Raw genomic sequence first — 21394 nt, 5'->3', positions numbered from 1 at the left:
CCCCGCGCACCGAATGTTAATTTGGTTAGGGTTTTCTCTCTCCTGGAGTGCATCATGCCTTTGCGAGCTCACCACAGATCTGCTGTGTAGGCAATCAGTATTCACAGCAGTGACAGAGTGAGAGAGCAGTGGAGGTTATCGTCAACTCTCTCAGTAATTATCTACTTGTCACGTCTGTCTTCAGAAACATAATTAAAGTGAAAGCCAGTCTCACGGTTGTGTTACTCAGTTATGTGATCACCACTTCGGTCCTACCTCGTAGTTCATTTCCCCGACTCACAACGACCAGTCCGGATACAGGGCCGTGAGGGCCAAGGGCAAGAGTTCATCCTCATATACACTTGCAAAGTCCAGTTCAGAACAGAAGCATAGTCACCTTATACGGCAATCTGTCAGAAGCAGTCTTTACTTGCTCCTTACTTTATAGTATTGGACCACGATAGCCGATTCAGTAACGAATCCATTTTGAATCAAACAAAAACTCAAAACTCCCAACAAATGCCACCGAAGAGAGAGAGAGAGAGAGAGAGAGAGAGAAAACAAAAAACCGACAGACAGAAAATGAGAAAAACGTCTAGAACACCATTTCAACCCACAAACACCCTCGCCAGTTTCCCAGAAACAGATCTTCTCTCACAGACCACACCCTTCCTGTCCTCGGTCCTCCTAGAGCAGCCCGTGCTTCTACCATACGCCTTCTGCCCCCTTCCATCTACTGTCGCACTCCCAGCTGTCTTCCAGAGGCCTCGACCTCCCTCTGGAGCAGCAGCAGCAGCAGCACGGGCTGCCAGTTGCCGGAAGCTGTATCTCTTCCTTACCGCAGACGACAGAGGGACACTCGTGCTTGCACTAGGAATCACACGTGCACTGTCTTGATCCTCGAATCCAGAGCGACCTGAGGTTGGCGAGTCATAAATGCCTCCAGACGACGCCGTCATGTTTGCATCCGAAGCCAATCGAGTTGCGGACGCAATAGGGGCGTTGTCTCCTGTCGCAGTAGCAGCAGAAGGCTGACCAGTACTCACAGATTCCCTCAGAGGTCTTGCATCAGACGTCGTGGACGCCATCTCGTCCTGATCCCTGTCTTCGTTTTCATCTGTAGAAGACCCTCCAATAGAGTTCTTGGCAGTGTCCCAAGCATTCTTCCCATCATTCTTGGCATCGTCCCAAACGTCTTTCACGCCGTCAAAGACCTCAGACAAACCACGCTTCTGTCCCATGTCCGCGACCAAAGTCGAATCTGCAGTTTGTTGTGTCCCTCCCCTTCCCGCTTCCCAAGGCGCCTCCTCGCCTCCTCGTCCTCCTCCTCCTGCACCACCACTGCCAGCCACCGTCGTCCCGATCCTAAAGTCCATCACAGGGTCTCGCTTCGTCGAGGCAGCCGTCGAGCTCGAATTAGTCGAGCTCGCCCCGGCAGTGTAGACCTTGATCGAGTTAAACAACCAGTACGCATCCGCAAAAGCACCCGGGTTGTTCGCCACCCACGCCGCGCAAGAGTCCGCCTGGCTCGCACACGTCCCGTCCGCAGCCCACGCCTTGCCAGCCCACTGCCCGCACAGCGCCGTGTTGATGGTAATGACATGGCCCTGAAAGTGACTCGCGATGTCGCACCCGCTGCCGCCCTCGAACCGCGCCAGCGGCGTGCCCAGGCTGCCCGTGTCGACCGTCGAAGAGGAGCTGATGCCGCTGGGGATCGAGCTGCGCGGCCAGAACCAGATGCTGATGGCAGCGTCCGTCCACTCCATCGCGTACACGCCGCCCTGGGCGCTGTTGAAGCCAGCGCCGAAGTTGGATGTCGATGTGCCTCGCTGAGGACACCCCGTGCTGCCGCTGTCGGCGCTGCAGTCGCCAGTGCTGCCGTCGTACCAGCTCGTCCCGGGATCCTGGCCGCTGTTGGACGGCGTGCAGCCTGCCGAGGTGTGGAGAGTCATCGCGTTGGTGGTCTGCGAGTTTGCCCCCTCGATAATATCAATCTCGCCGTCTGCAGGCCACGAGCCAGTGCCCCACGTCCACAGTGCGGGCCAGGTGCCACACCCAACCGGCATGTGTTCGATATCCGCCACCATGAGCATCTTGGTGTATGTCTTCTTGGACTGTAGCCGCACCGACTTGCGCCCGCCCACAGAGGTGTCGCCCCCGACATATGCACTGAGCGTGGAGCTGTCCACCGTTGACGTGGAATCAACGCCTAGGCGGACCTGGTTGTTGGCGATGGTCGCCAGCCCGGCCGACGTGGCGCTCGACTGGTCCTGGTACGACACGAATCCAGCCGTTGGGTCGGCGTCTGTGAACCATGTGAAGGAGTCGAAGAAATTAGATGAGTCGAACGTGTCCTCCAGGGTGTAAGATGAAGTTGCTGCTGTCACCACCTGAGCGACAGTTGTTGTAAGGGCAGCCAGGCCCAGAATGGATGGTCTGGCCATCTTGAAACAAAAAGGAAAAACAAACTCAGATAAAGAGAGATGGAAATACAAGCCTCATAGTATACCTGATACTAGAGGACAGGATTTGAAAGAGAGTGTGTGACAGGAGGCCAGAAGGCAGACAATCCAGCTGCAATAGAAGACAAAAGAAAAGGAAAAACAAATATGGTCCAGCCTAAAAATCGAAGAGCAGGAAAACACAAAAAGAAGCCCCAGGCCTTCACCGTCTGCAAATAACCTGTAATGCCAAATCGGTCTTTGAGATAGGGAGCACTCTTATAAGAAAACCATATCCTACCTGATCACGACGCGATTTGGTTTCCAGAGGGGCCCAAATCAGTTGCCCTCCTAAACAGACGCCGACCTCCTGACCCATCCCTAATACACACTCTACCACCTCCACACCTGTTTGACCCATCGTCATCTCCAAATTTGTACACTGGACAGCATCACTAAAAGACATATTCTCAGCCAAACCTTCAGGCCTACGATCGCCCTATCAGGCCCGGAAACCAGGCCCGACATCGCCAGCTCTCACATCGAGCATGTGGGTCTGATGGCCCGCCGGCTGATGAACTGAGGCCCTTTCACACGTGGGGAGGTCTCATTGACACATGACCCGTGTGATACTCTACATAGGCTGGAGGGGTGTGCCGTTGGCCCTGGCAGTCTTGTCCTTGGTAGCATTGTACGGAGATCAGCAGTCATGATTATGTATCAGTGGCATCATTGCGAGCTGGCAGAGAGCTGTTAGAAGATCAAGCCTGTTGATGCCGCGAACACCAAAACCCTGTTGTCAGAATTACGAGTCAGCCGTTGAAGAAAGAGAACCATCACTGGATGCGAATCGACAAGATGGAAGAGTGACAAGAAAAGAAAAAGAGAGAAAGAAAGAAAAAAAAAAAAAGGCAAAAAAAGAGGCGGGAAGACGAGACCAGAACTGAATCGCCCATAAACTCATGCAAGAAAGACACGGTGAGAAGCATTGAGACTGAGAGCCATGAGAAACGAAAAAGTAAAAACAAAGGAAAAACTTAAAACTATGAATAGCCCAGCTGCCGGTTCCACCAGACCCATCTCATTCTCACCGTTACACCCACCAAGGCATTGACTTTGGGTGTTGTGAAAAAGTGGATCAGCAGCCTCTGCCCAGAGGTAATCACGGCGCGCATCCACCCACTTCGGTTACAACTTGGATAGTCGGTCAGGTCAGACAACCGATACAGTCTCACAGACCTCAGCCTCTCTCACTGCCAAGAGACTGAGGTGAGAATGAATAAATTGTATGGTGGAGAAACAGAGGTACGTTATGCAGTTCTTGGCAGTGGTCTGCGGTGTGCCAATGCCCTGATGGAATGTCGCCATACGCTGCCTCGACGACGGTAGGTGTAGTCGTAGAATGTCAAGGCAGAAGACTACGCAGTAGAGAGACAGCTGGAGGAGAAATTTCCTACCTCCCAGCCCTGAACAAATTCTTCGAAAGCCCAAATGCAGTGCAGGGGGGCCGAGGGGACACAAAGTCGCTTGTATTGTGCTGCAGTATGACAGAATAACTCCAGTTAGTACATACATGACTTGTACTCCCAAGACTCCTCCGCTCGACCCATTGTCTGGCATCGGCTCCTGCTGACAACTTCGAAACGCACGCCCAGCTTTTTGTTGACATCAAGGTTGGTGAGGTTGCTCCTCACAGTTACAGCTCCATCGTCAGCCTCACGACATGTGGAGTCATCTCTCCGCTGCGTCCTATCCCCAAGCAGCCAGGACCTGCTTGCCCTTCTTTTTCTTTTTTCCCTTGCCACCACCACCACCGCCGCCGCCATCCGCCTCGGCCCCTGGCTCGGCATTCTCCCCCGCAGCTGCTGCATCGCTGCCACTACCTCCGCCCCATGAAAACCCCGTGTCATGGTTCACACCAAAATCAGACCTCACTGGTCGGCCTCTGAGACCAGGGGTGAAGATGCTCGTGTGCACCTTGGGCCCAGCGGGGAGGGAAGGGAAAGCTTCTTGACTCTTCGCAGGCACGGGTCCCCCACCTGTCTTCCTAACTGGTGTTGAGGTCCCGGATGATTGTGGGACGCTCTTTGGAGTAACGGAAGCGGAGGAAGCGGATGCTGGCTGGGTACCACCGATCCAGAAGGGAGTCCCCTTGGCCTTGGAAGCGTTGGTATCCTTCGAGCTTGGCAGGGCGGGAAACGCAGACGACGAGGCCACCGCTGAAGTCCCACGAGACGAGGGCGCATTGGCCGCCCATTGTATGCTACTGGGCCCAGCAACCGCAGGCGCCGAGCCAGGAACGCTTGCGCTACCGCCTCTGCGGGTGCTCTTCTTCAGCTTGAGAACACGCGTGTTGATCTTCTCCCTTGCAGCTGCGCCGCCGCCCGTACCAGGATGCAGAGTAGGGCCGGCCGACGCCGCAGTCGCCCAACCAGAACTGGATGTTGTAGCACCATGCATGCCGCCCAGGCCAGGGAGCGAAGGGTAGTCCTCGTTGATAGCTCTCCAGTCCTGCCAAGCCTTCCGCAGTGCATCAGCCTTCGTCTTGTCCTCAAATAAGTCGGCGACCTCGCGTACAAGCGTGCCAAGGGCAGTGGACGAAGTGTCAGTAAAGAGGGCAAAGAAGGCATCGATGAGCTGAGATGCGGTCACGCTGCCAGACTTGTAGGAGGAAATGTGAGACCGGAAGGTGTTCATCTTGGTCTGGTCGTTGCCGAGGAGATTGGACGCACGTTCAACCACGGCCCCATGACGGACCAGGCGTGCTCGGTCCTGAGGAGAGAGATTGGATTGGTCTGTAACGGACAGAGCGGCAAACGAGTCTGCGAGAGGTGCTGGCGATTGGATCGAGGTGGAAGCAGCAGCACCGTTCTGACGGGCTGCAGGTGTTGGACCAGATGTATTGGAGGTAGTCGTGAGCTGTCCGCCAAAGGTGCGGTTAGATATCGACTGCGCCGAGTGGATGCTCCTGGGTCCTTCCTGGGCAGTCATCCTCTGCAGCGCGAGCTCGGCCCTGGAGAGCGGCTGCGCTGAGGTGCGTGGGAGTGGCTCGGCGTTAGGGTCCCTTCCTCTGCCACGACCTTCTCGCCCTTCCCTTCCACCTCCCGACCTGCCCCCTCTCCTCTCTTCTTGGTAGGGTTGCCGGAAGTCAAAGCCAGAAATATCCACCATCCGCGCATCTCTGCGAACATCCTTGGATAAGGAGTTGGCATGTTCGCTGAGCTGGTGAGCCTTGAGGTCCATCTCGGTATCAAACACGACAAACTTCTTCTCCAGGCACTCCCTGTCCAGACACAGGTAATGGTCCTTTTTAAAGTGCTCCTCCAGCTTGTCATAGTTCAGGTAGTAGTGAGGTGACCTGGAGTCTCTCCTATCGCAGATGAAGCACCTCTCGTGTTTGTTGCGGCAGTGTTCGTAGAGCTTATCGTCGTCATAGAACCTCTCCCCGCAGAAACCACAGAGCGGGTGGCCTCTGAAGCCTGTCTGGGCGACATCACCCGGCTTATCGTCACCATGAGCCATGTGTTTGTGCAAGCTCTTGTCCGTGAACAGCTCGTGCTCGTGCGTGAAGACCTTCTTGTTCCGTGTGCACAGATCGCACATCTTCTTATGATGTGTCTGTCGAACGTGACGGTGCAGATCTGGCCAGCCGAGCCCAGCGAAGTCGCACGACGCATCCGGGCAGTTGTATCGAAGAAGAAGGACGGTATCGCCCACGATGTCCTCATTTGTATAGCGTATGCCAATGTTCTCATCTGCGCTGGTGCAATCGGTGTCTGTGTACTCCTCGAACCGCTTCGACGGGTCGTCCGTGAAGATGACAAAGGGGGCAGGTGTTCGACAGTGTGGGCAGTCTTTCGTCTTGTAGAGGGCTCGCATTCGTAGGGCACAGATGTGGCAGGTGACGTGGTTGCAAGGTGCGATCGCATGGTGTTGGACGGGATTGGCGCAGATGAAGCAGACCTCGGCGTCGGCATCGTCGTCTTCTTGTGCAGCCTCATCCTTTAGTGGCTTGGGCTCTGGATCTGTTGGTCTTAACAGGGCATCTTTCTGAGCAGGTATTGCCTGAGAACTGCTGCCCTCTTCTGTTGCAGACAAGTTGTCGCCGTGGCCACCCCGTCCTCTACCACGGTTGCCTCCACGGTGTGAGCCAGCTCCGTCCCCTCTGCCTCTGCCCCGCCCTCCTCTCTGGCCCCTGGCCCTGCCCCTGCCTCGGTGTCCTTCGCCATGAGACCTGTCCCCAGGTGGTCCTGAAGGCACAGCTGTCCCCGTGTCAGCCATGCCTGTTGAGATACTTTTTGCAGTGTGTTTTGAGGACTGCTGCGTGGTTTCCTTCAGGTGTCTGGTGGGCGAAATGAGGCGCAAGACGTATGTGCCGTATGCGATATTCTTGAAGAATGCACAGCCCGGCGTGGTCAAGCTGCCTGGTGAATGGTATTTGCCCTGGCCCTTATAGATAGCTGGCGAAGGATGTTGGGATGCTTCGAGGTCGTAGGCTTACCAATGCGTGTGGCAATTGAGTTGTTGGAGGGGCTAGCCTGAATTTTGGCTGATGAATGAGCACCAGGTCGAAGAAGTTCTGCTGGCGGGCGCTGCCTCATAATGACGGGGTGAGATGATAAAGGCTTGGCGGGCCCACGAGCCAATCATGAGCCTATTGCATGCCGGCACCACCACCACGGGGACCCCGCCAGGTAATGTCCAGGGTGTAACCCACCACGACTCACTCGCCGGTCTGACTAACCAACGTCACTGGTGACCCCAAGAAGCAAGACTGAGCTATGCCCATACTTTGCAAAATACTGGTACTGTCACAGGCACTGATCGTAAATAGACCCGTTCCAATCTGGTTCCTTCCAAATTGGCGAGTTATTTGTGTTTTTTGTCCCCCAGCTGGTGAAGCTACGTAGTGTACTGTACATCCACCCAATGCCGAGTCGATCCCCATTCATTCCATGGCCTTGAGGCCCGTCCCAAAGAACAAAAAGAAAAAACAGAGGAACTCGGGACAGAATAATCAATCCCCTGCATAGTACAGAACCACCGGATCCGTCATGCTGTGAGGAGGCCACCAAGCCCTCCTGTCTGTCAAAAAAAGAAAGCGAAGATATTAAGCCCTTGATCTCGCCCAATGTATTTTCCCGCCGCCGTGTGGCCTGATAATCCCACAAAGCCGTCACCGTGACTAAGTAGAGAAGTTGGCTCAGACTTGGAGGAGCTAGCTCATTTAATCTTCGAGGCCAACTGTATCTCACCACACGGCCTTTGTATGCAATTCGTTCAAGTCGTCAACTCAAGAACGCCAGCCAAAAATCAACGCAGTACAACCGAGCCGTGATTGTGGTGAAAGGGGAATTAAACTGAGCGGATGCTGTCCTGTTTCCTATTACGCCCATCCATAAAGCCGGGACTGTGCTCAAGTTACGTCGTATATGTTTGAGACTCTTTCGAGAGAGGGGCCCGCGGGGGAGGGGGTTAGTGCCATGCAGCAAGCATTCCCAAGCAGTATGCAGTCTACTCTTCGATCGGGTAGAGGTGATTTCCGATGAGCTTGTTCATCTGGAACATGTTGACGCTGCTCTGCTTGAAGACGGCCTGCATGCGCTCATCACATCGTATCTGGCGCTTGTCAGTTGGCTCCTGCAGGTCGTTGGCCTTGATGTGCTCCCACAGCTTCTTGACGACCTGTGGTCGAGATAGCTGCCCACGTAGATTAGCTCTTCTGTACCACGTAGCAGACAAAATTTCAGACATAGTACGTACCCGCTCCATGCCCACGAGTTCAGAGAGCGCGTAACTCAGGTTGAATTCCTTCTGAAAACCGCCGCCAGCCTTGCGCTTCTTGGGGGTGGCAGAGTCCTCGGTGTCGACATCGCTATCATCGCCAGCCTTCACCTTGGTGGAACTCTTCTTCTTCTGCTTCTGCTTGGGCTTGGGTTTGGGTGTGCTGTGGCCACCCCTCGTCTGACGGCCGCGCGCCAGCTGATTCTCTTGTGCCTGAAGTTCGCGCGCGAGGCGGGCGTCCTCATCTTCAACCATAGAAGAGCTCCGCTTCTTGCTCGGAAAAGTGGAGACCTGGATCTCCTGCGACACATCATCGTCGCCATAGGCATCAGGCTCGTCGTCTTCGTGCTTAACACCGTTGAAGCCATCATCTGTAGCATCTGCGCCGTTGCTGTGGGGCGGAGGGGTGGGTAGGGTGTCGGCGATGGCGTCGAAGCGCTGTTCGATCAAGACCTTGATCGCATCCTAATATGCGAATCGGCTGGTCAGGTCTGGGAGGCCTTGCAGAAAGGGGAAGAAGGGAGAGGTAAGGGGGGAATGCGTTTGCAGAGAGATGAGGTAGGGGACGAGGGGGCGAGGGGGCGAGGGGGCGATGTAGGCACAAGACAAACGTACCTTCTGCTCGCTGAGGTCCCTTCCAAGCTGTCGCTCCAGCCCCTTCCGAACCTTCTTTCTAGAGACAGTGTCGAGATCGGAGGTTTTGAGGATGTGGTCGATCATACTGGTGTACTGAAGCACCTCATCGTGGGATACTATCCATGCAAGTCAGCCCCGTAGAAGCCAACAACAGGGTTTACCAACGCAAGGGGTTGGAATCTGGCGAGCACAGACATGCGGTCGACATTTTGATCGAATCGGGCTCGATGCCACCATTAATTCGCGTGAGAGGGTATGCGTGTAAGGGGGGATGCCACGAGGTGAACGACGGGGAGAGATACTGGAGCAGCGAAAAGTCGGCAGGTAGCAGCAAAGCTTCTCGGGTCAATGGACCAGACGGCGAGAGGACGAGAAGGAGGACGACGAAGTTAACGTTCGCGACGCTCGTGGGTTCTCGGTGATACGCGACAGAGGGGTTCGAGGAGGCGCAAGCGGTGTAACGACGAAAGCTGGGCTTGACGGATGCCGTGGTCAGTGCATAGTTGTGGATTGGTTGGTGGCAGCTCGTCTCCGGGCTAGATCGTCACCAGGTACGTAGGTCAACGTGTGCGAGTAAGTCTGCAAAGATCAGCAAGGATCTTCTGATGCGCGGGTAGAGCCGTGGCACACAAGATGAACTAGGGCTATCGAGCCGCTGCGTGTGGGGTTGAAGGAAGGGGGTGCAATTTCTGGAAGATGTGGATATGGACAATGTTGATGTTGTTGGTGGTGTTGATGTTGTTGAAGTGTGGACATGGGACCCAGTGAGGTTCAGCCGAGACCGCAACCGACAACCGACAAAGCAAGGCTGTCTTTTTCCCCCAGCTCTCCACAGTATGGCAGCTGATGATAGGCTGGTTTTGAAGCTAGAAAAAGGGTGGGAAGATCTGGCAGAAACCTTTTGGGGAGAGAGACAGATGCTTGTCTGATGGCGATATCTGCTGCTGGTGGGGGTGGGGAGGAGGAAGGGGGGTGGGCAGACCTGGTGAATTGATGCTTGCACAAGAGGAGGGGTTTTGAAATACAACAAAGGAGCAAAAGATTCAAGAGTGTTGGCGTCGAGTTTGGGAATGAATGTTGAAGCAACGAGGGACAGGGGACGGCTCATTAGCTGGCAGGTCCTTTGTCGGTCGAGGACGTGCGGTCTGCGGTGGCTTTTCCGTACCGTCGGCGGCGCCCGTGCTTCCGTCTGGTTGGATGTCGTGGCGGGTGACTTGTTCACACGACGTTCCCAGTATGGCAATGGCTTGTACCGAATACACGCCGTGGTGGGGATGGGGAAAGGGATAAGGATAAGGATAAGGTGTGGTGGTTGGGCGCGGCTAAAGTAGGGCTAGTGGTGGTGTGGTTTCGGTGCCTAGGCGCTCCCAGGTACGCCACACACGACAAGCACGGCCAGTTAGGTTAGGTACAGCTTATTGCCCCCTGGCGCCCTTAGCAGCCCATTCATCACTGCATTCCATCTACTATATACTATACCACACCACTTAGCAGGGCCCCTGGCTAAGACGGCCTAGTAGGTGGCACAATCGCAATACCAAACCCCTACTTTAGGGCCTCTTGAGGTACGGCAGGCTAGCCGAAGAAACTTCTACTGTATGCATTAAGCGCTGAGGACCCCACTCTTGCAGCAAGACCAGGGCTCATCTTTGCGAAATCCAACTTGGAAGACCGTTGAATTACAATTCGAATACTGGACATCGGCAGGACGCCACTCAAGGTAGGTCATACGCGTTACAGTCTTGGTGTACATGTATACCATGTGTCAATTTTTATTCTTTTTGATCACTCTATTGTGAAGCGGGCCCAGTATTGAGCTCAAGCTTCCTTTCATGGCATTTTTCTTTTCCATTGCAAGACTTTGTAGCGTGTTCCGCAAAGACTCAGTTTCAAATAACTACAACACAGAAGCATATTTCCAAGAAGCAAATTGTCTCACTTCCTCTCTCTTCAACCCACAATACAACCATTGCCGGTTGGGTCCCCAGGTCCCAGGAAGGTGTCCTTGGTCGCGTTGTTGGGAAGAAGTGATCTCAGAATCAAGCCCGGATACGAGCGTCCATCTGCGTTGGAAGTAAGAAAAGTCAACCACAACAATTCAGTGACAGAACACTTGATTTGAAAACAGAATAGGGAAGGGAAATTCGAAGAAAGGAAGTCTAGAAATACGCACCAACACCACCGTTCCAGGAAGGCTGGTACTGCAGCTGCGTAGCAATCCAGTAGATGTATCCGTCGCAATAACTGACGTATGCGCGCTCCGGATACACTGAGCGGGGATCCCTCACATATGGCTCGGCGGCCCCAGTGGTAGTATTCCACAGGTAGATGGCGTTGCTCTCCGGCATGAGCAGGTACAACATTCCGTTGGAGTCACTTGCCATCCCGTTGGCTTTGCCTCCCTTTTGTCCCAGATTCTTGATAGCAGCCGTGGCTGTGGCGTCGGTGACGTTGGGCGAGTTGAGGTAAGACGTAGGGATGCTGTACAGATAATCCGAAGACTTGGAGTGATAGTAGAGAGTGTCGCCGTAGTAGCTCAACTCGATGCCGTACAGACCATTGGTTCTGTAGTCAGTGGTCGGGTAGAAGGGCACCCCGTTGTAGGAGGGCACATCGCCTTGCACGGCCAGGGTGGTGGGGTGTGACACCAGCCGGCGCCAGCACTCTCCACTTCCCAGATCAAACATAATGAGGGCGGTGTTGTTGGAGTCTGGGGGCGAGTCGACGATATATGCAATGCCAGCTCCCGAAGCAGTGACATTGGCAAGCAGGTTGAAGCGCACCTCGAAGATGTACGAGTCTTCCCGAACGCAGTCATCAGATACGGGCAGCGTCAGGTTGGAGGAGATTGAACCGTCGTGTCCAACAAAGCCCACTTTTTTGCTTGACTGTCAGTGAATTGTCCCAGAAGCTCATGTAGACGATGTCTTTCATGCCTAACGATGAAAAATAGGAGGCAAAAAGACAAACGTACTGAGCTTGGGACCACCTTGGCGCGCGAGAGCCAGAGTAGAGTCATTGAGCTTAGGACGGCCAGTGTCAAGAGCCCAGATCACATCTAAGATGGTTGGTTAGCTTAGCTAATGAAAGGAGTTGGCCAAAGAAGGGGCGGGGGGGGAGGCAACAATAAAATTACTGACTGTCAGTTGATGCATAAAGAGACGAGACACTGATCAGCGCGGCAGTGTCATTGCTACCATATGGCACTCCATCAATGTAGGTGATGAGGTCGCCAGACGGTGTATTGATATCCAGAGACGGATAGGCGTCTTCATAGGTCGTGTTCTCGATGAGCCCTACAGTATAAGGATAGTCTACGCCTCGAGTATAAGAAACCATACTCTTCCCATGCATAGACTGAGCGATTCCAGAGGCTAACATACAAGCTCAAGTCAGAGTCACATCGTATATTGGAGCCAAGAGACGGGTTTCTTTGTATCAATGTAGACTCACGCCATTGGTCGAAGAAGTAGTGGAACTCCTCTACCTCTGGGCCAAATGTGCCGGTGTCATAGCGGACACTATAGTCTCCCTCTATCCCAAAAGTGCCGTTGGTATAGTACTGCGCGGAGGCTAGGCCCACGATGCCAGCCAGAGCTGGGAAAGAGAAACCTGTCATGGTGAAGAACCAAGGAGGAGATATGGAAGGTTTATGGAGGATGCAGACCGAGATGAGGAACGATCAAAGCGGTGGAGCACATGTGGGGAGAAGTCTCGAGAGAAGGCGAAGGCATTCTTATTATAATAAACAGACCAATATGGTGTGATCTGTGCTTTGTAGACTTACTAGGTAAAGTTGTATATATTTCCTGGGGAAAATATGGCTGCCCCGTTCCTGCCTCCACGGTTTAATGCAAATGTTTTGTGAAATCAAGCTTGCGTGTTGGGGACCCTGTTCGAGTGATTTCCGTTCCTGCATGCTTGTCTGGGGCGAAACATCGGCATTGGAGACCTGGCCTGCACGATAAACCGAAAGGATCTCGGTTCCGCTGCCCCTGCCCATCACTCACCTTCCACATCTAGCGCCCTGCAGACGACTAAGAGTTCTTCAAAGAGGCAGGCTCCTGGTGAGGCCCCTCGGGGTTACTCGTCATTGGTATGCATGGCCACGCGGCTTTGGATTTTAGTACTCAGATGCTCATAAATTGCGAAGATCTTTGTTCAATGCGAGTACATTCAGCCGGATTTACTACTCCGAGCCAGCAGCGAGACCCGGTACTGACGCCATGTTTGGACTTCGAACCCGCGTAGGAGAGCTTCTGGCTGGAGACTGTAAACGTAAGACTTGGTGTATTTTTAGGTGGATTGATATAAGGAATGAAAGGAATGGAAGAAAGAAGAAGAAGAAAGAGGAGGAGAGGCGTGGAGTGGTCGTAGTAAAGGTAGGAAAGAGGGTTCGTTCAAGCGACTCTACTCCGAATCCCACATGACCAAACAGACTGGTTCCTGTAGAATCTCCGAGGAGAAGGCCGAGGAGAAAACATTTTTGCAGGTTTTCATTCTCGATGGTCATAACTTACTATAAAGTATACTTGAGGACAGTATGTATCAGCTGCGTGGGAAATTGTTAATTATGGCATTGTAGAGCTGTAATGGTAGGGCGAACTGGGAGCTAGTAGGCAGGCTTGGCAAGGCGCTGGTTTGTTCAGCTACGTCCCGTGTGGGGGAGGAGGGACAGCCCCGGGATAGGAGGGGAACTTGCCGAGAGTTGTCCTATCGATATCTTATCGATAATCTTCTCGATAAGCAACCCACACCCCACATGCCCCACTACCGGCTAGGACAAGACGCAACGGCAGCCGCAGCCGCAGCATGACCACAGCATATGGAGGTGTATTGGCTCTCGAAGCACACAGGCAACGACTAATAATCGTAACTTCCCTCATTACCCTCGCTACCACAAGCAAGAATACCTTTTCCCTCTTTTCACCACCATGTCTTACATCACCGTCGCTGCGGCGACACTTCCTAGTGTGCCCCTCGACTTTCGAGGCAATCGAGATAGGATCTTAGAATCCATCCGCCTCGCAAAGGCCGAGGGCGCCACCCTCCGAACAGGCCCCGAGCTTGAAATACCAGGTAGGTGCTGATGAGATGAGGGATGAGGCCTCGTGGATTCGTCAGATGGCCTGCCTCACCGTAAGGCTTACCACCTTCCTGGCATCGATCGTCGCTCCTCTCTTTTCTCTTGCCCTGCGTGCATTATTGCCTCTCTGTCAATCATGTTGCAAAACGGTGCTGATGACCGTGACTCTTGCTCCCCACAGGTTATGGCTGCCTCGACCATCACCTGGAAGGAGACACCTTTCTCCATTCTTGGGAGGTTCTAGCCGACATCATCTCGGACCCTATTTGCAAGGACATGCTCATTGATCTCGGCCTGGGCGTGCGGCACAGGAATGTTCGCTACAACTGCAGGATTCTGTGCACCTACAAGCACATCTTCCTCATCAGACCCAAGATGAGTCTTGCAAATGATGGCCTCTACAGGGAGATGCGCCACTTCACCCCCTGGGTCAAGCGTCGACAGAGCGAGGAGTACTACCTGGAAGCCGTCGCTGCTGAGGTTACAGGCCAGAGGAAGGTCCCAATAGGCGACATCATCCTCTCCACCGTCGACACAGCCGTTGCGTGCGAGACGTGTGAGGAGCTCTTCACGCCCCTGAACCCCTCGTCCTTCCTCGGCCTGAACGGTGCTGAGGTCATCCTTAACAGCAGTGCCAGCCATGCCGAGCTGCGCAAGCTGCATGCCCGGCTCGACCTCATCTCCAACTCCACTCGGAGGCTAGGAGGTATTTATGTCTACGCGAATGCTACTGGCGTTGATGGCGAGGCTCGCATGATGTTTGACGGCTCAAGTATGGTTCTCGCCAACGGCAAGGTCCTCGCTCAGGGCTCCCAGTTCTCGCTGCGCCCTGTCGAGGTCACCACGTCCACCATCTCCATCGAAGAAGTCCGGAGCTACAGGTCATCCATATCTCGCAATCTCCAGGGCGCAGCACAGGAGGACTTTCCTCGTGTGGAGTGTGACCTGCGTCTCTGTCGGTCCGCTGACGAGGTCTACTATTCGGATACGCTTCATATCTCCAGAGAAATAGACCTGCATATCCTCGACCCGATGGAGGAGATAGCAAATGCCCAGGCTGTTTTCTTGTGGCAGTACCTCACACGAACAAACTCACCTGGCTACTTCCTTGCCTTGAGCGGTGGCCTCGACTCGGCGACTGTCGCCCTCTTCGTCTACAGCATGGCTCGTATGGCTCTTCAGGCCATCAAGGATGGCGAGAAGACTGTGTTGGACGATCTGCGCCGGGTTACAGGCGAGCCAGACTTGATGCCCTCCAAGCCAGAGGATATCGTCGGCCGTCTATTCCACACCTGCTACATGGGCACCGTCAACTCGGGGGACGAGACCAGAACCCGTGCCAAGCGCCTCTCCGAGCGGCTTGGTGGCTATCACTCGGATATCAAAATTGACGAGGCCGTCATCGCCCACGAGAACATCATTGCTCAGACGCTCGGCGGCTTCCGTCCTAAATACTCCATCGAGGGCGGCAGTCCTGCCGAGAATCTCGCTCGTCAAAACATTCAGGCCCGCAACCGCCTCGTGGTAGCATACGAGCTCGCTCAGCTCTCCACGACTGCCCGGAACACGCCAAGAAAGGGTGCAGCGCTGCTTGTTCTAGGCTCAGGCAACGTCGACGAGAATCTGCGGGGCTACTACACCAAGTACGATGCGTCCTCAGCCGACATCGCCCCACTTGGCAGCATTTCCAAGACGGATGCCAAGGCCTTCCAGAGCTGGGCAAGATCCAACTGGGACCTCCCCATCATGACAGAGTTTATCGAAGCCACACCCTCGGCCGAACTTCTGCCTCTGTCCGCCGGCGTGCAGAACGACGAGGCCGACGACGAGATGGGCTTTACCTACAGCGAGCTATCCGAGTTTGGCATACTGCGCAAGGTCCACAAACTAGGACCGTGGTCGGCGTACCTACGCCTACTGGGTGACTGGAAGGAGAGGCCAGGCTTCGGGCCAAGGAAGATCGCAGACAAAGTCATGCGCTTCTTCAGATTCTACTCGCTGAACCGCCACAAGGCTGTGATCCTGACGCCCAGCCCGCACATGTCGGCGTACAACCCTGACGACAACCGCCACGACCTGCGGCCTTTCCTGTATGTGGTCAACTGGCCATGGCAGTTCGACAAGATCAGGGCGCACGTCGAGGAGATGGAGGCCAGATTGAAGGAGGGTCACGGTGGGAGAGCTGGGGATGTGGACTGAACAAGATTTCAAGGCGTATACATAAGGTAATATTGATATCACTAAGCGCAGACTCAGCTTCAAATACAATGCTCTTGGGCTGACAACTTGATGACTCGTTCTACATACTACTTGTTGCACTCGTTTCTCTTGATGGCTAAAATTATCTTCTGTTGTCCCCAGGCCTGATAATGTTACCTGCAGGAGAGCAAAGGCTCATCAGCTGCGGATACCTGTCTCTCACATTCTCCTTGATCACATTCCTGCCCATGGGTCCAGGTCGGCGAGCCTGACACCCTCGACTGGCCCCCGTGGCGGCGGTGGGTTGCCAAAGTACGTCGTCCTCCAAGACGGGCCCACAGGGTCCGCTGCCTGCAGGCCAGCCGTGACCGCCCGCTGCAGGGTTTCTAGGTCTGGGCGGTGGTGCGGCACGTACTCAAGACACCGCGCCACAAGCTCGCACATCTCCCTGCCATAGAAGCTGACGCAGGCTGGGTCATTGAGCAGGTCGAATCCGCCGGTGAAGTGCATCTCGGGGCTCCCAGGTTCCTCGAAACGTTGCACACGGTCGGTCACCGGTGCCACAGGTGGCTGCTCTAGCAGCATGCAGCATCTCATTATCTGGTAGGGGAATGCGTGTCAGCGACTGGTATTCTTCCTACTGGCTTCCTCGGCCACAGGCCAGAGAAATGCCAGGGATGTCAAAACTCACCATGCCCATCTGCCACACATTCGAGTGGCTTCCATAATTTCCTGCAACTGTTCTGAATCTTGGCTCTGTGTTCGGATCCGAATTGGGGCCGATATCATCCCATTCGGCCGTCCATACCTCCTTTTCTCGATCGTTAACAGGATTTCATCATCACACACACTCTCTTTCTCTCTCACACACACACAAGCAACACAAGAAAATGACGAGACTTACCGGAGCCCACCAGCCCGGCTTTCCCATTGCTCTAGACGACCACAACAGTTCGCGGTCCCAGTTTGGATGTGGAGAATATCGAGGTTCTCTCAGAAAGTACTCTTGTGGCCTCATCAGGCCAAGATCCGCTACCTGCAGCCGAGGTACAGTGTCATGTACCGGATCAAATGCATCTCCTGGCTGGTCATAATCGAAAAGGAAGACTGTAACACCAAGACGACTCAATTAGATCCTACACACATGATTTGCAACAAGATACCGACAGTGTGGGTCTGCTTACCATTGCCATGATCGAAATCACGGTGGACGAGAGCCACGTCGTCGTCACGTAGATCAGGCGGAGGTACTACTTCTGGGAGCAGGTCTTGATTGGGGCGCTGAGGTATAGGAACATAGTCATCGTCAGGGCCCTGGTTCAGCTCTTGATACCGTGGCGGGTATTGCATGGCGATGCACCCTTTCACCACTGCCATAACAAGAATCATTCGTTAAATCAATGTCCTGGAAAGCAGGTCTCGAGGCTATTCCTGGTGGGAAGGTAGCCACTTACAACAGTCAAAGTATCTCCAGAGCACTGATGGAGGGATCCAGGCTGGATATCCTCGAGGCCCTCCGTTCCCTGATTTTGACAGCCACTTGGTAAGGTCGCCATATTTACAGTACGGCATGATGATCAGGTTCGGGTCGTCGTCTATGTTAACCCGAGCCTCTGTCGCCGAAATGTCTTGTAGCAAGAAGCGTTGGATGATGTGCGGTGCTCGGGCGAGATCCTAGAGGGAGTGAATTCTTGTGAGTGCGGTACATCCATGTGCAGATCATGTTTATTTAACAGGCGTCAAAAAATAGTTCAGATGGCTGAATGTACCTTCATCATATCCTTCTCTTCGCTGATGGCGCCTTGCATCTGCGGGTCAAGATTTATTTTCACCACCACGTTTCGTCTACGCCGTCTGTCGCGCATCTGCCACAACGTCGCCACGCCCTGGCCGCCTGTTTTTTCAACCGAGATCTTTTGATTAATATGAGACATCAAGGTTGAGAGCAAGCATAATTCAGTACATACCCCATCCGAGCGTCTTGCAGAATTTGATTCCTGTACAATCCACATGATCAGAAACGATTCTCCCCTCTCACAAACCCGGGTAGTAGAATTCCAGGGTGTCCGAGGGGCAACCCACGTTGATAGCGCAGCAGACGCGCAGTGTGCCTGACCGAGTCCCTGACCGCCGCTTGTCCTTGCGGCCCCGGCCTGCGAGGCAGATGCGCACGACCATCGTCAAACAGCAGACGTCTATTTCTGTGGTTGACCTCTTCCAGGTAGTCTCTCCATAGCAATCTGTTGTGTCGATTCGCTGGTGTTTCGGGTCCTATCCGTGGCACGGTACCAGCTGGGTCTGGAGCCATCCCTGGGATCGGATTACCTTGAACTCCCGCCACCTGGACAAACCAGTCAAAGGGGTTCATGTGTGCTGGCTCGCCACGCCGGTACAGCCAGAACTTGGCCTGGAGATACTGTTGCTCCAGGATGACTCTCCATGGTTCGATGTCCGGTAGATTATCATGGTCAGCCATGGTGGGTGTACTCGAAAGAAGCCCAGTCTGGCGCGGTCTCTTCGAAATGCTGGTGCGTCAGGATATCAGAATGTTAGTAGTCAAACGATACCAAGAGTAGATGGCAAAACTGAAGTAATGTTTTGAGAGGATGACCCTTCAGACATGGTAATTATGGCTTTTCTTGCAATCTTCAACGCGGCACTCGATTTCAACATTAGAAACGACTATCCACATCCGTCTTCTTTCAAGGCCTTTGCATCTTGGGTTCTTTGTCCCCCATGCCACACAAGCAAACAGATAAATAGGAACGCTTTCATGCTTCTTTCTTCTCATTTATTCAAACAATGGATTTCCAGATTATAGCTCTTGTCATGAGCATTTACGGATGTCTCAGTAGTCCTTTCAGCGGAATTTGGTTACCCCGTTTGTGGTAACGAACGACAAGGACAGTTAGGACACGTTGCCATCTGCAGGAGAGTGATCGTTTTCTCAGCAACTCAGTGTCATTTTAGATTGTCCCCGGGAAAGTCGAGAAACACTGTCTTTGTCTGTGCCTAATACACAGAACTGCTTCGCACGTCACCCGCATTATGAATTGTTGTCCAGTAATGGAACTCGTTTCCTCCAGCTATTCAAGTGGAGCAGGCTAAGAATAAATACGTGAACTTTTATAAATCTTTAGTCGGGAAAGGGTCTAATTAAACAGCCAGTACACAAATTCTCTTTGGAAAAGTCTTGATCTTTGTATCCTCATGATGCTGTAATTGGCTCAATCCGACAAACTCGGATCCTCCCCCTGTAGAGATGAGGCAATATTGAAGCGGTGTGGTGCGTTTAAGTTTGCGAGTCCCAGGTCTAAACGAGGAACATCTATACAGATGAGTTTGTAAAGCCTTATATAGTTCTGCGAAACGAAATCGATGCAGTTTGAGAGACGGCTGCTTCTACCCGCTCTCTTTTCCTCAGTTCGCATTTGAGGCCACTGAGTTCCAACCGCAACAAAAAGCTACCCACAATGCTACTAGCACCATAGCGTGCCAGAATAGGCAGTGCGTCCAGAAACGATGCAAAAAGAATCGCGGAGAGCACGACAGTACCCAGCACCGTTTGTAGGATACTGAAAAGGGAGGCTACCCAGAACAAGATCTCTGTTATGTATCTATCTTCAGAGCCCGGTAGGATGTAAGGAGAGATGTCCGGTTTGGCCACGAGATAATCGAGTATCTCCTTGCGTGTTCTAGGGCTCACTGCGTCGCGTTGAGGGACAGGATGAGTCCGTGTTCGGATAGCCAGCATCTCCGGGGCGGCGATGACAATACCGGTAAGACTCCAGCCAAGTGGCATATAGTCTGCACCACACCGCCATCCAGAAACTGTTCGAAGGTCCAAGTATATCGAAGTGTAGACGTTATTGACTAAGGCGCCCGCAGCTGCAATCCACAACATGGTGAGTATGGTCAGCCGAACGCCTAAGGTTTGTGTCTCCAGCCAGGAGTGGTAAGCCTGCGCAAGTTTCGGAACGGGTCTTTTCAGTATGTCAGATACATCCACGGGCACGAAGAGACCGCCTATCGACATTGAAGGGAAGCCGAATGAAATCAGACTGGTGAAAAAGGGTCGATGTGTAGACAGGACAGCCATCTCGCCTCGACTTGGTCCGACGAATGCCAGAATTGGCGGTCCCAGCCCCAGTATAATGTTGGCTGAGTTCAGATTGCTCTGCATGCTCTGTGTGGTGTTATTCAAGAAGCAGTCGACTGGCAGTCAAATTAGTCAGACCCTTTTGCTTGGGGGGAAGCCGGAGGGGGTGGGGGTGGGGTTGTGTACATCATTCTACGTACCAACACATGCACACGGTGTAGTACACGTGCTTCTATTATTGGTATAATAATCCTCGAGTTGCGTTTTGCACATAGGAAGGACGTCTTCCCAATGATACTTGTAGTATGGAAGCCAATGCCGGAACTTGCGCCTCTGTGTCGAGAGAACTCCCGAGCTGAGAAGAAGAAGAGTAAGGAGCAACAGCACAGTGACCCTCATGTCTGCGGGCCTTGCAACCGTCAAAAGTTGAGCCTACGAACTGAAGACGTAGGTTTCGATAGTGATGGAAAGGTTTGATATGGTAATATATGCCATGCGTGTGACCTTGCTTGAGGCGAGTATCTGCTCAGGCAACACAAGGTCTCTTCACACAACGCAGGAAGATGAAAAATGACATAGTACGAGCAGAGCCTCATTGTCGTCGGTCGTGCTTTTTTAATATCAGTAAAGACGAACCGAAATTCCAGCACATTGCCACCCGTGCCACCTCATAGTGCCATAAGCTGAGTATTGAACGCAGCGAATCAACTAAGGCGGAAGTTATGCCAACCCCGCCCCCCTCTTACATTTGCAACAAACAATAGCATATTGCACGTTGCTGTATTTCATAAACGCTGAATGCTCATGGCGATGAACTTTCATGGGGGCCGCGCATTCGTTGTCCCGATTTTGGCAGAATATCTCTCGCAAATCTCCACGACTTAAGAAGACCTGGGTCCGAATTCTCACACTTTATTTTGTGTGAATGATCAATTACAGGCCGAATAAGGCTATGAATAATATTTTGTCCTCCATCCCCCTTTATAGACGTTGCAGATTACCCCTGTTGACAAGCAGAAAGGCAAGAGCCTGCCACCTTATACCATTTCATCATTGCCGAAAGCCTCTGCGCTTTATGCAGGTGTACTTCTGCCAAGTCCTACTCTGCGCGGAGCGGGCACCAGTAGGAATGATAGTATTTGAGGAGATTTGCCAGGTACCATCTCGGAC

The 21394-nt window shown here is 53.3% G+C and overlaps 6 protein-coding genes across 6 annotated transcripts; 1 reads left to right on the top strand and 5 right to left on the bottom strand.

Annotated features, from left to right (window-relative positions):
- Positions 1–856: 856 nt before the first annotated feature.
- On the bottom strand, positions 857–2423 carry M406DRAFT_333172 (family 16 glycoside hydrolase; the record flags this gene model as incomplete). The annotated part of the gene is made up of 2 exons (XM_040920821.1): positions 857–895; positions 1026–2423. 2 exons carry the CDS (start codon positions 2421–2423, stop codon positions 857–859), a joined length of 1437 nt encoding a protein of 478 aa, XP_040773951.1.
- Positions 2424–7244: 4821 nt separating this feature from the next.
- Positions 7245–9048, bottom strand: M406DRAFT_108037 (uncharacterized protein; the record flags this gene model as incomplete). The annotated part of the gene is made up of 4 exons (XM_040915277.1): positions 7245–8120; positions 8184–8669; positions 8820–8956; positions 9036–9048. The coding sequence occupies 4 exons, from the start codon at positions 9046–9048 to the stop codon at positions 7935–7937; spliced, it is 822 nt and encodes a 273-aa protein (XP_040773778.1). The 3' UTR covers positions 7245–7934.
- Positions 9049–9428: 380 nt separating this feature from the next.
- Positions 9429–9596, bottom strand: M406DRAFT_63589 (uncharacterized protein; the record flags this gene model as incomplete). Its single annotated transcript, XM_040924845.1, has 1 exon — positions 9429–9596. The coding sequence occupies one exon, from the start codon at positions 9594–9596 to the stop codon at positions 9429–9431; it is 168 nt and encodes a 55-aa protein (XP_040773777.1).
- A 1517-nt stretch (positions 9597–11113) lies between these two features.
- On the bottom strand, positions 11114–12369 carry M406DRAFT_219488 (uncharacterized protein; the record flags this gene model as incomplete). The annotated part of the gene is made up of 4 exons (XM_040915545.1): positions 11114–11715; positions 11815–11898; positions 11981–12214; positions 12294–12369. Coding segments are annotated over 4 exons (996 nt in total), but the record flags the coding sequence as incomplete, so codon positions are not given.
- A 1315-nt stretch (positions 12370–13684) lies between these two features.
- Positions 13685–16209, top strand: M406DRAFT_99171 (uncharacterized protein). The gene is made up of 3 exons (XM_040926443.1): positions 13685–13919; positions 14108–14864; positions 14931–16209. Exons 1-3 carry the CDS (start codon positions 13775–13777, stop codon positions 16123–16125), a joined length of 2097 nt encoding a protein of 698 aa, XP_040773775.1. The 5' UTR covers positions 13685–13774; the 3' UTR covers positions 16126–16209.
- Positions 16210–16359: 150 nt separating this feature from the next.
- Positions 16360–18601, bottom strand: M406DRAFT_72782 (uncharacterized protein; the record flags this gene model as incomplete). The annotated part of the gene is made up of 8 exons (XM_040925577.1): positions 16360–16725; positions 16817–16936; positions 17030–17161; positions 17266–17495; positions 17580–17799; positions 17895–18019; positions 18093–18122; positions 18451–18601. The coding sequence occupies 8 exons, from the start codon at positions 18599–18601 to the stop codon at positions 16360–16362; spliced, it is 1374 nt and encodes a 457-aa protein (XP_040773774.1).
- Positions 18602–21394: the final 2793 nt, after the last annotated feature.

The sequence above is a fragment of the Cryphonectria parasitica genome, assembly GCF_011745365.1.
Source record: "Cryphonectria parasitica EP155 unplaced genomic scaffold M406scaffold_7, whole genome shotgun sequence".
Taxonomy (NCBI): Eukaryota; Fungi; Ascomycota; class Sordariomycetes; order Diaporthales; family Cryphonectriaceae; genus Cryphonectria; species Cryphonectria parasitica.
This window is presented reverse-complemented; position numbering and strand designations above follow the sequence as displayed.